Consider the following 13,979-nt stretch of genomic DNA (forward strand, 5'->3'; position numbering starts at 1 on the left):
GAAAGATTTTTAAAGGTCCGCTGCTCTGTATAAATAATTCCATTTAAAACTCCCCAGTGTCCTCACCGCATGGCAGACCAAGTTGCTGAGACAGTGGCTAAAAGGACAACTCTGCAGTCCAGGGGTCAACCAACATTCACCTCAGAATTCACAGCCTTGACAGTGAACACATTGCTGCATCGAGGTTAACAAGCTGCTGCACTCACTTCTCCCCCCGCCCCACATTTTAAGGTCTTACCTCACTCATGAAAGGTGTCAGATTGAGCGCATTAGAAACTGATGTTCTCTGCCCACAGAAGTGGTACCTCAGAAGCCACAATACAGGCTTTGACTTCGTCTGCCAGAGTATCGCCCCATCTTTTCTGATGGATTACCCTCTACAGGAAGGAAATACATCCGTCTCTACGCTGACTCAATCAGTGGTTCCAATTAAGGTCATTTGTTGTGTTGACTGGGGTACATGGACAACTGTTCCTTTGAAACTGGATGGAGGCCTCCAATTCATTTCACATAGGCCACCAAATCGTCAGAGGCTAACTTGAATCAGTGACCTAGAAATGAAAGGCTCCACACCCTTCCCTGAGCCATCCAGTTTCCCCCAAAAAAGCTATTTTAATCTGTCTTCATGTTAGGCTTATTTAAATCTCCGATATTGAAGTTGAATTCCTTGAACACTTGTATAAGAACAATTCCAATAGATACTGTGGTGAATCCACAGGCCATTCCCAAGAAATCTACCACTCCTACATTACTCCATTCCCTGAAAAGGATGGCTGAAGCCAGCAGGACCAGTGTGGTAAACACAACGTAGTAGATGGCACCAAAGACAGAGGAGTCAAAACACTCCAGTGCCTTATTGATGTATCTGAACTGAATGATAATGCTACATCCTAATACTGCCAGAAGTACCAGACAGAGGTACAGAGCCCTTTGACTCGAGGGGTTATTGTGAAAGATATCTTGAGCAGCAAGCCCAATGCCTTTTGTGCTGGGAACAGTGAAACTGCCCAACAGCGAGCAAATACTGATGTAAACCATGATATTAGTAGGTCCATGAGCTGGAGCTATCCAGAAGATAAGCAGGAGAAGCATTAGCAGCACTATGCAGAGATAACCCACGAAAACTGGAAAACAAAAAGAAAACAAGATAATAGCAAGGTGAGAACTCTTGATCTTCTAAAGATTTCAGCAGGCAAATCACGTCATACCGGTGAACACACATCAGGATTAAGATTTGCTGTTGAATATAGATCCATATCACTGAGCTTTTAGAGATGCTGCAGGCATCTGCAACCCCTGCTGCTGTCACATTCTTTGGGTAAAACAAATCATCACATAGTGAAATAAGCACTGTTGCTCATTTGAACTGGATTTAAGATAGCTTTTTTCTCCCCCCCGCCCCCCCCCCAACTCTCTCTTCCATCAGGATTATATTCCTTAAAGCCTCCTATGACAGACAGCAGTGATAACACCTCATTCGTAACAAGTTCAATAAAGCATGGTGCGTGGATCTAGCAAAGAGCTTAAACTTAAAGTTAGATCCCATGAAGGTGAGTAGGCAGAGTTGGGAGAACTAGGAGGCCATATCATTTGCATCGTAGCATTAGACCGATGAAAAACATCTCTCTCTAAAACTGTCAAGCATTAAATATTTCCAATTCATTTTGGTCAGATTGGAAGGGCAAATTTAGGCCAGGGTATTTGTTTTCTCTGTTTACAAATTTTTTTTTGATAGCTGTTATTAGGTTTGAGTTTCTCTCACATAAAGCAATTAAATGAAATAAGAAGAGTTGGCAGTGTAGCTCTTCTGCAAGAAAAACAAAAGTGGGTCTGGCATTTATTAGCACTAGTCTGTGTCGTCCAGGAGCTAGGGGGGCTTTACAACCTCTGTGAGAAAGAACAGGCATTTCAACATATGTCTCAACAGCCTATTTCTACACAACTTTATTGTGCAAAGAAATCTGCTTGGACCATAACTGGTATTTAGTATAAACTTTTAACAAAAAAAAACCCCAAACCCCACAAATGCAATTGTTTGCAAAAACAATTAAGAACAAAAGACAATCATTGTTTGTCGTTTCACATAAAACAACTTAAATTGAGATGCTAGAATTGCACCTTTCATCTCTAAGTAGCAGGATATACTTTTTAATAATATTAGAAAATTACAGTGGCCATTGTTCAGAGTTGCTGTGCAGGACAATGTTTCCAAAAGGATCCACGTTCTCCTTTCTGCATCCAGGTATCAATAAATCTGATAAGTTCCAAGTACAGCAAAGCATATATTTCCCCACACAAAAGCTGTACTGGTTTGCCTCTGCATTGTCAGAGTTTCTTCAGAAGTCAATTTTCCTACCTGATGGAAGTGGTAAGCCTCTCCCTTCTGTGTACTCTCGATGAACCTCACAAAATCATTATGAGTTAATAAAAGAACAAAGTACCTGGATTTGTAAGCTTCTCTTCAAGCTCAGCCTGAGTTGTTACACTCTCGGACTTTGGGGAATGGATGATGAGAACAACAGACCCAGCGCAGCTCAGCAAACATCCCAGCTTGCCAAGAATGTTCAGTTTTTCTTTCAGCAAGTAAGAAGCTAAAATGGACCTTTTGCAAAGAGGAAGAAAATTAAAAGTTCGACTACATCCTGTTAATAATGCTCCAGCCATGATATCCCACATGAACTTCCCTCTTAAAGGAATAGTATCAAATGTTGGTGGATCTTTGACCAAACATTGGTGGACACTCAAAGCCATTTCTGACTTGCCTTGGGGAAAAAAAAAATCACCCAGCTGCAGTTTTACTCAATCCCTGATGTTTTGTCTCAGAAAAAAAAAACCCCAAACACAAAACAACCAACAAAAAACCCAGCCACAACACCTCCAAAAGGACCCCCACATCACATCCTTCAAAAAAACCCCAACCCCCCAAACCAGGCATCCAGCAGCCGAGGCAGATATCTGGTGAGCTGTCACAAAGGCCCATTTTGTAGGTGCTACCCATTCTTGAGATAAAAGTGGCCTTTGGTTACAAGGATCACAGGGCTCAGCTGAGACATGTAGCTGACTGAAATACTCAAAATCCCGTGGCCTGGGATAAAATAGTAGGTGGCAAGTAGAGCAGCATCAGCGCGTTTCGCAGCGCATAAAGCTCTGGAGCCACGAGGCCCGTACAAAGCAAGCTGCACTCCGCAGTAGATGACCAGGGCAAGTCAGACACACAATTCAGCAGCCAGCAGCAGGCAACAGAAAAATCTCGAGGCAGTGCACTGCTTTGTTTTCAGAGAGCTGTACTTCCCCCCCCTGCAGCAGGTTCACCACTGTAGTTTGGCTATGCTGACAACAGTTGCATGTCAAGCTCCTTTCAGGAATGCTCACTGCCTGTTTTTTGCTCCCTCCCTTCACGCAAAGGTAACGTTCAGGAAGCCTGGGCCTGTGTACACAAGGGACTCCCTCCTCAGGAAACGGGGCCAAATCCAATTAAGTGACACTCAGCGTCAATAAACACGTGTGGGTTGTGGATAGCAGGGGAGAGAAGGAACCTGAGACAAAAAGACAGATCTACATAGTAAGGGAACTGACTAAGAGAATAAGTTGAGGAAAGTCCACAGCAACCACAGTGAAAGAACAAAAAACCAAAAAAGTTTGTCTGTTGCAGGTGATAGCAACAGTTAAAGCAGAAGATACTCAGGAACCCTTTCCTCACTACTGCCTTCCCACCCTGGCCTGCTACCTTGCCAGGGAAAACGGGAACAGGTGACATGCAGAAGAGGGGTGGCCAGCAGGGACAGGGAGGTGATTGTCCCTCTCTACTCTGACCCCGTGAGGCCCCATCTGGAGTCCTGTGTCCAGGTCTGGGGGCCCAAACACAAGAAAAATGTAGAACTGTTGGAGAGGGTTCAGAGGAGCCACGAAGATGATCAGAGGGCTGGAGCACCTCCCCTATGAAGAGAGGCTGAGGGAGCTGGACTTGTTCAGCCTGGAGAAGGCTGCAGGGGGGGACATCATTGCAGCCTTACAGTCCCTGAAGGGAGCATACAAACAAAAGAGGAATCAGCTTTTTAAAAGGGTAGACAATGGCAGGACAAGGGGGGATGGATTAAAGCTAAAGGAGGGAAGGTTTAGATTAGATATTAGCGGTAAGTTTTTTACAGAGAGAGTGGTGAGGTGCTGGAACAGGCTGCCCAGAGAGGTGGTGGATGCCCCATCCCTGGAGGTGTTCAAGGCCAGGTTGGATGGGGCCCTGGGCAACCTTGTGTAGATCCAGGCCTGGAGGTTGGTGGTCCTGCCTGTGGCAGGGGGGTTGGAGCTCTGATCCTTGGGGTCCCTTCCAACCCATGCCATTCTATGATTCTATGACATTATAAAATTATAACTGACACTGCAAGTCAGTCATAAGCCTGACTTATCTTCTCAGTGGGCCTCCAGTGATCACTGAGCCTGTCTGACATTTTATTAAGTAGTAACAACATTTGGATGAGAAGAAGAAAAGCAACTCTTACCCAAATGGAACGCCAAGAGCTCCCAAGGGCGTCACCAGAACAGTTGGGACTGCAGTGTAGGCCAAGAAATTCCCTATTTGACCCAGAGCCACTGTCAAAAGAATCAGAAATAAAGCCTTTAAACCCCTTTGTAAAAAGAAGCAATAAAAACTTACTCAATACTGTTTGAGAAAGACTGACCTAACTGGAAGACAGATGTTACAAATTTGCTTAGCTCAGTCATTTTGCACTTAAACAAAATGGTTGGAATTTTGCTAGATTTTACAATTATTTTTTAATATAAAATAGATATTTGCCACACAAGAAGATCCGAGAGAGCACAGTGAATAATCTCATTTGCAGCTTCTCTTAGTTGAATATAGATTCTAACTCAATAAATTGCATTGCAGGCACTCGTGGATTACACTCAAGTATTTATACAGGGAGGGTTAAAAGTATAAGCAACTTTAGAACATGCATGCACGCACATAACACAAACACACTTGGTTACAGCTCCTAACAGCAGTGTTACTTTTGGGAGGGGACATAAGGAAAGTACTGAGCAAAGGAATGTAATAACGTAATACTAAGCCCATGCATAAAGGCTTTTTGTGTATCTACAGAAGACTGCATTAAATTTCCCCAACACTAGATAACATCAAAAGTAATTCCTGACCATTTTAGAAAGGACAGATCCTTGACAAGTCACAGTAACATCCTCACGAGCTTACTTTGCTTTCTTTCTGCCAACAAAACCAGATTCCAAGGTGTCCCTGCGCTACTGCACAGCACAGCTGCGAGAAACAGTCCACACGTTCAAGTTTTCAGTTAAAACAGAGAAGCTGGGTGGTTTTGCAAGTGCTGGAGAGTTTCTAATAGGTCACCACGATGCTTGCTGAGCTACAGGGTCTGCGGTGACTGGCAAGAACTCCAACACTGAACAACAAATTCCACGCAGCTCAAATTTCCAGTTGATTTTAAGAGCCATTATCAGCCTATAACAACATTACAAGAATCCAAGCTGTCTTTATGCCCAGCCTGGCATTGCCCTCAACTATCAAATAGCATTACCATCATCCCATTCTTTACACCTGCAAAGCACTGTGCAGACATTAATTTATAAAATTAGCTCACATTAACAGTGGAGCTGAAGACCTGTGTAACCTACAGGATGCGCAGAGGAGATGAACTAACTTACAGAACTGCAGAGCCTGGCAAAATTCTACACTAATTCACCTCACTGCAGCTTTCTCTATGGGTGGGAATGAGCCAGAGAAGGTCATGGGCAGCATTTCTACATCATAAGAGTCTGGGACGGTCTCCCTGCCCCTGGGAACAGAGTAACTCAGCTGTCAGCCTCCGGGCTGGTTTTTCAGCAGAGACATGTGGCAACTTTGGCATTACCTTCAAGGCATCCAAAGGCACTGGGGCAGTGCTTGCACAGGGGACAGGGCACAGCTAGCAGGCTGTGCTTCTGCGGATTATGTACACTGCCAAGGGACTCTGACAAAAGGCTGACATTTTTTTGGAGGTCAGGTGCCTTAGCTTTCTGTTGGAAGAGCCCAAACAGATGGCAGCGATGCCAACCTGCAGATTGGGTCTCTGAAGCAGTCAAACTGCACATGTTGTAAGGCAACTGCACTTACCAGAAGTTTTCAGTATCACTATGAAGTAATAGTAACAGTCTCTTACCATCACAAATGATGGATCAGAACTAAATAAGACCAATTAAAAAAAGAATCTCAGCAATTGTTACCATCTACCTGATGCTGAGGACCTTTTCTGCCAACCTACCCAGTCCTCTCTGAATAGAAATTCCTCTCCAGGCACATCAATGCTCTAAGTCAAGGCACGGCTTCAGTTCTTGAAGGCACACCAAGCTTTAACCTTGCTAAAGGAGCATCAGTAACCCCAAAGTTATCACAACAGCAAACCTGATGCACACTGACACATCTACATTAGCAAGGAGACCAGGAGTAGATCTGAATAACAAAAGATGTCTGCTCTGTGCATGTCAGGGGGCTTATTTCATACTAACTTCAGCATGAAAGTCTGTTTGCAGCTGGTGTGCATTAGGCACATTCATAGAATGTATCTTCCAGCCTAGTTTCATCTAAAGTCCTGGTCAGGAGCTCCAACACTGCTCCACAATGTGGAAGAAAGCCCAATCCGTGGAGACAAACGGGAGATTTGCTTCACACATGCATTTCCCATCTGCAATAACACACTAACGTGGACATTAGTGGTACTAGAGGATCTTTAAGGTCCCTTCCAACCCAAACCATTCTACACATTCACTACAAAAAACGGCCACATCTGTGCTGCTATCAAAACCTACACTGAAACTAATTAATAGCCCAATTAACTAGTTGAATCCTCATTGTAATACCTGTACACGTGCTACATTCACTCTTTTGACTTAAAAAAAACCCCTTAGTGGGATCTGTAGCCCTCCCTTTGAAGCCTGCAGTAATCCAGTGGACCCCAAGGCCCCCGGACATTTAGGCAGCGTTATGCTGAGTCAGCATGCCAGCACAGAAATGCTTGTTTGCCACCTGAACAAGTATTATGAAAACAAGTTGAGAGAGTTTATGTGGGTTTTGTTAGTCACCCAGACCCCAAATTCCCTGCCTGAGATGATGATGTCAGCTGTTACAATTTCGCCCAGGTAAGTGGGGATATTGCAAATTCCCCAAACATCGCCTTTCTCTGCATCCCATAGGAGCCTGCCTGGCCCTTCCTATCGCTGCTGTTTGTGACTCTACTGCAATTCTGAATCTAGTATCTTTAAGCAATTCCTCCCTTGGTTCCTTTCTAAACTTACCAAGGCTTTGTTTTGAAATACCTGCACCTACCTACTGGACAAAAGCCAACTGATACCATTCCTTTCAGCTGGTTTGCCTTCGAGTCAATTCAGTCAGCTCTTTTAAGCCTGAAATAATTTTCTCTGATTCACCAAGATAAACTCCTGTAATTAAACCTCTCCTTCTGCTCGGAGATTCAAGACGAGAGCCTCATGAGCGACAAACACTAGTGATTAATGCACGGATTTATTGCTACTTAGGCAGCAGCGATCCTGGCAGAGGAGAAAGCTGACAAAGTACTACTTAAACTCAGGTTAAATTAGTGAGGACTTTCCTCTGAAGCTCTGTTGGCTTCTACTCTCGCTGTGAACTTTGTCCTTCATGGGATCTATCAGCGTCCATTCCTTTTGCCTAGCTTGAAGACAACAAAGCCAGAGACTTACCTTGTTGCCATGAAACAAAGGGCACAACCAGATTGATAGGCTTCTCAGAAACACCCTCTGAACATTTCCAAATAATTCGCCAAAGGCTGGGTTATGATTCTGGAAGTGGGGTGTGATTTTAAGCTTGTGGGTAGAACTAGGTCTGAGGCGCAGGAGGAGAAAGCTAGCTGCTCACCATGCTCTGGATTCACATCAGAGCACAAACTGTGCCCAGGTACAGCTTACAAAGCTCCTGAGAGTGAAATTAGACCAGTCCCATATCAGCACCACAGAAAGCTTCACGTTAATCTTGTAGATTAAAAGCAAAACTGAAACTGTATCTGTAGAGCTAGAAATCAAAAAGGATTTCTCTTTTACTCGAGGCTGGCTAAGTGCTCTCTGATCTAAAAAATAACATATGCTGAACGAGCCCTTTTGTGCAAAGCACCCCCTTCTTATTCAGCTCTGACTTTCATTGAAAGCTGAGCGGGCCAGCATGATCCAGGGACACAAACTGTGCGGGAACCCGGAGTCAGAGTAGCGCGGGGCTGCCAAGGGCTGCAAGCACCAAACAGTTTGGAAACCTGGACAGATATCTGACTTGGGATCGCCCCAGCTCTTTGCCTTCTCAAACCCCATTGTCAGACACAGGAGCCAGTGAGAGTTTACAGAAGGGGGGATGTTTCTGAGGGAGAGGACTTTCATGACAAGCGAGCGTGAGAGTCAAGATGAGAACCCAGATTTCCTGATGTCTCCTTTCACCATCTGACCGCAACTTCTCCCTTCAAATAAAACCAAACCTTTTAAGATACTTACTTGCAATAGTGCCAGACCACCATACTATATCTGTTAAGTACGAAGTACCTGGAAGAGGAAGTATGAGAAGACATATTAGACAAATACGAAATTACAATACTGGCACTACAAAATAGAGTAATTTCAACAGCCTCAAGTATTGAGGGCTTTCATCTTAACCCTTTTCTTCAAGGCAACCAAGTGGGAGGACAGCAAGAGAGAAGGTGCTCAGATTCAGCCTGTGTGTCTGAGTTGGACCTTCTTAAGACAACATACTAGTCAGAAGTTTGGGTTTCCAGCCAAGTACTTACGCGACGCTCACGCAGTATTACCTAGAAAAGCTCACACGGTATTACCTAGAGAAGCGCCGTTTAATCATACACGTTAGAACCACTGCTAGGAGAAGAGCAAACCTGCAGAAGCAAAACATGCTTTGGATCGATTAGTTTGGTAATTTAGCCTCAATGACATTGTACTGGAGACACTGTAGCAGGGAAATCGTTCTGGCACGCAGTTTTGGCAGTACCATAGTGTGGACCAATCCTCCTGTGCCTGAGCATTTGGAAAATGCTGCAAATGAAGCCTCTGACTTCCTGACACACTGCCACGTTTCAGAGAGAGGAGTAAAACCTCTGGATTGTCCCTTAGCGTCTCCTAAGACCAAAGATGATTATTTTCATCCACAGATTATAGGCTTTTGCCTTGGGATGCACCAGGGGAGCCTCTGCACCACATTTTCTAAGTTCTGCTTCTGCAGAACATTGAGGCTAATGACCACTTACTAAAGGAAAGCCCAGCCTCCACCAAGCAAGACCTTGGCATCACGCTATATGCTCTTACATTCAGCTCCTCTTTCTAGCAATCCAGCTCTGCACTTATCTAGGAAGATGCTCTCTCAAGAGCTGCTGGAGCAAAAGGCACCACTGCACCTACCCCCCAGTGAAAGAGAAACTCGGTAACCTGTAACTCCGGAGAAGTATAAAATATTAAGCGCTTGGAAATCACACTATGTAATTGCAATGAGATGGAAAATGACTAATAGAAATGGCCAGCTTTAGAGTGGGTGTAATAATTTTTTATACTTTTGTTATTGCATATAAAATAAAAACATTGTTGGGGGCACAAATTATAGAAAATATTGACTCATGTAGGATAACTTTGCAAAATATTTGTCACCTGCTGCTGTTTCTAACTAAGCAAAGATTACTAATTGCCTTGACACTGTATTATTGATTCAATGGAAAAGACAGAAAAGACTTGAAGTGCCTCCTTGTTAATTATACAAGACCTACTGAAGCCAATGGAAAGAAGACATCATCTGACACTGACGATCTCAGGCTCGCAGCTCTGACTGCTAGATTCAAGGCAGAACTGCACCGCTTCACAACACTAAATGGAGAGGAACGGGGGGTATCTGCCTGGATGCCTCCACACTGAGCATGGCATCAGGAAATACTATGAATCGCTCGGCAAGAGACACGAATGAACATCCCTAATACCTTCCAACCAGGGGCCTTTACAGCTGCCAGAGCTGAGAAGGCCAGCACGCACCCATCACCCGCTTAACCCAGCGTTCCACCGAAAGCTCCTCAGGGGTAATTAGACCCGACTATACTGCAAAACGGAAACTTCTCCCAACTGCCTTGGGATGGAAAAATCATTCCTTTCTCTTGTGTTTTCTCATTGTTTCATTTACCAAAAACAAAAAAAATAAAATAAAAAAAAATATGTGTTTATGATGGAAACATGATCTCTCTGTGGACAATAAAAATGGATTACAGCCATCTTGGAGGGAAAAGGGAGACCAGGCTTGCAAAACAGCAGCTTGCCTGAGCCGTTGCCCATAAGGTCATTGCAGGAAAGGCAAAATAAACCCTTTGGATGAGGCTGCCAGCTGGTAGTAACATACTTGCAAGTTTGCTCTGCTCCACTGCATCCAAGCTAGTTGCAGCAGCCACTGGAAAGGCAGTGCTGCTCCAACACCAGCCATCTCAAACACATGCTTGTGCATATACAGCTATTCACATACACACACATATACAGAGAGAATACCTAACCTGTCTTGGTCACTCAAAAGGAGGGGCTTTTTCATGTGAAAGAGTTCCTAGAACCTATGGACACATGCTCACACCCCCCCCCCCCCCATCACCTGCCAAACAAATACAACTAAAAGGTCTCATACAACCTTTCCCCTCGCACAACAAGGTGACATTACAGAACAAATTAATATACTGCACTTTCCTACATTCAGAGCATCAAGGTGCAACCAGCAAAATGCCATTCAGAGGCTGCATGCTTCGGGGAGCTCCGGCTTCGGAATAAAATACAGAAAGTCCTCATACTCTGGGAATGTACAGCTTCTTTTTGGCTAAACTGGCTAGGCAGCACCAGCAGTTAGTTCAGCAGTTAGAACACAGCAACGGGGTATGTGATCCCCATACAAAAAATGAACGATTTCACAGTGCTGGTGTGTGTGCCTCTCCTCTCTACAAAGGGAAACCACCACGTGAGCGATGGGACTTGCGGTGCGCATCTGTGGAAGGGCTAGAAGAAACAAGCGTCGAGATGTGCTGGCGCTGGTCACGGTGAGAAACTCTCCGAGCCAGCGAGATGGATGGGAAAGTCCCGCAGGCACATGAAAACACCGCACGGGAAACCTGCGGCCGCACACCCGCCCGCAACACGCCTCCCCGGCGCTTTGTTCCAGTGTGGCAGAGGAGCAGCGAGCAGGCCGCTCGCCGGGAAGCTGTTGCTGATGACTACGCTCAATAAACCTTCACCGCTCTCCACCTGCCGCCCCTCCGGTCATTCATCACCCCCCTGACGCCGCGCTCCAGTCGTACATCTCTGATGTCGAACACGCTTAAGGTCATATCTAAGGCCGGCTCCCCCTGCCCAGCTACCCGGAAGGTGTCCCCCCGCTCCAGGCGACACCGTGACTCCCCCCGGGCAGAGGGTCCGCCAAGCCCCGGGGGTGCCGGTCATGCGCGCCCCCCTCCCCGGGCTGCGCCCCCGCGGGACGGGCTGGGTCCCACGGCACACCCCCTCCCCCGGCCGGCCGCCGCCGCAGCGCCGGCAGCCGCGGCCCTTCCGCGGGGACGAGGTGTGTGAGGGGGAGCGGCCCTGGGGGAGGCCGGGCCGCTCCCGGGGCGTGGGTACCCGTCCCGCATGGCGATGCGCCCGAGGCCGGGGAGGTTACCAGGGGAGCGGCGGTGCAGAGGGCGGAGGGGAACAGAGAGTCAGAGAAGACCCCGCGGGGGCTCTGCCCAGCGCCCGCCGCCACCGCAGCACCGGGGACCCTACCTCGCCCGCGGGCCCGCACGATCCCCTTCTTCTGCAGGACGAAAGTGGAACCGTTCACCAGGCTGGAGACCACGGCCACGCTTAAGCCCAGCGACACGGCGGCGGGGCCGGGGGTCTGCGCTGCCCCCTCGCCCGCTGCCGCACTGACCGCCATCCGCATCGCCCCGCCGAGAGCTGCTGGCACGGCGGCTGCCCGGGCCCAGCGCACCCGGCAGCGGCTCTGCGCCGGGACCCGCCCTGCGCTGCGCTGCGCGACCCGCCCCGCCGGGGGCGGCTCCGGGCGGGCACCGGCAGCAGCGGCGGCTCCTGGCGCCCGGCCCACTCGGGGACGGCAGAAAGGATGACGTCATAACAGTGGCACTGCTCTCCTCCCCCCCCTTCAACCGCCGCTCTGACGTCATGGCTTTGTGACTCCCTGGAGCTCAGCGCTGGCACGGCGGGGGGCGAGGCGGCACCGGGCGGGGAGCTACCGTGCCGGCCCCTGGGCGCTGCTGGCGGCTTGTTCCGTTTTGGGGTGCGGGGTGCCAACCAGCGTGGGAAATAGGGAGCAGAAGCTGCGGTCCCTGCTAGAGGGAGCGTCCATGGGCAGGAGGATGCGCAGGGGGATGCGGGAGGAGGTGCAGAGGGATGCGGGAGGACAGAGAGGTGCGAGAAGATGAGCAGAAGGACGTGGTTTGCAGGAGGACGGAGGCAGCCCCTCCGGGCCAGGGTTTCTGGTGTGGGAGCAGCGCTGCTCACCGGTGCACTCGCTTTCCCTTGGGGTTTTAAAAATTTGTGTCAGATCCCCGGTCCTGCCGAGAGCACAGTGCATTGCAGTGGTGGGGCAGGAGCTAGCCAAAGGCCAGGTGGGGCTCAAGTCCAGTGTTGCAGCCCCCACCTGTGATGTGGAGCTGCATCTCAATTGACTCCGACGCTGGCTGGATCGATGTGCTGGGTAGAACTGGAGAATTGGCATCTGAAAGTGTGGCTACAGACTGGGCCCATTTGCTTTCATCCAGCAGTAAATCCCAGAACCTATGTTTATTCCCAGGAAAAGTTCACACTCTCCTAACAGCAGGGCAAGATCCGCTTCACAAGTTCACAAGTCTCCCAGCCCCTTTCAACTGTCAGATTCTGGGAGGGCAGAACATAAGTCATCCCACCACCGTGGAGGAAGGCTGGAAGTCCCTCTGGTAGCAATACCCCTGGGTCCATCGTGGACATTGAAAACACTGAAGTTTGAACTTGGTCTCTCCAGGCATGAACTGCTGAGCTGAAAGCAATCTTCCTTGCTAAGCAGAAATATTCTGTAGCACGTTACCTCGCGGCAGTTCTTACCGTTCCCAGATAAGTGTTGAAATAATCCATAAATGGATTACCGTGTCAATATCCATTGATATTGAAAGGGGATAGGGTATCTTGGCTTGGTGTCAATGAAAGTGGGCATCCTTGCCACATGACACTGCTGGGCATACCTCCTGCAGTGTTGCCCATGCTTTCACCAGGGCTACTTCATCGGGTCATTGTGTAAGTATTGAAGAGCGGATTCATCCTCGTGAGACTCACAAGACCTGCAAAATGAGAACACGGGAGGTGCAAGAACAGTTATCCATAGCAACCCTTGGAAACAAAGATAGAGGTGAAGACAAATACAGGCTAATTATAAACACCCATTTTGGATCTATATACAGCCTAGGAACATGTACGGTGAAATTTATTACAGGAAATAATTTATGCTTACACAGTGGAAACATGGTATCTATTTAACAGCCTTCACAGCTAATTATCAGGCAAGTTTCTAAACAAAGCTCGAACCTGACAGATTTTTATGTTCAAAAATCTCTCTGTGGTGGGGTTGAACCAAGACAAAAACAGGTACCAGAGAGCTCAAGAAAACAGTTTATTGCTCTCTAGCCGTGTCACTTTAAATGTCCTCATTGTAAAACTCACATATGCCCCTCTAAAGTACACACTTGGACAGGTAAATATACCTGATCTGCCCTACTCATGTAGTTACTCCCACATTTGCCATCTATTATTGCAGCGTTCCAAAGGGTCAGTCATAGACTGAAATATGGTGCTGACAAATACTAAATCTGCAAATATCTTGAAAAGCACAGCCTGATTTCACAGATGCTTTTAATAAGGTCACTTGATGCAAAACAATCTGCATTATCTAGTTTATCAAACATTTTGGACCA

General features: G+C 47.4%; 1 protein-coding gene across 1 annotated transcript; it reads right to left on the minus strand.

The window, feature by feature from the left end:
- Positions 1–612: 612 nt before the first annotated feature.
- Positions 613–11,959, minus strand: NIPA1 (NIPA magnesium transporter 1; the record flags this gene model as incomplete). Its single annotated transcript, XM_084279391.1, has 5 exons — positions 613–1,124; positions 2,442–2,602; positions 4,497–4,587; positions 8,518–8,565; positions 11,800–11,959. The coding sequence occupies 5 exons, from the start codon at positions 11,957–11,959 to the stop codon at positions 613–615; spliced, it is 972 nt and encodes a 323-aa protein (XP_084135517.1).
- Positions 11,960–13,979: the final 2,020 nt, after the last annotated feature.

The sequence above is a fragment of the Gallinula chloropus genome (assembly GCF_964237585.1).
Source record: "Gallinula chloropus genome assembly, chromosome: 1".
Taxonomy (NCBI): Eukaryota; Metazoa; Chordata; class Aves; order Gruiformes; family Rallidae; genus Gallinula; species Gallinula chloropus.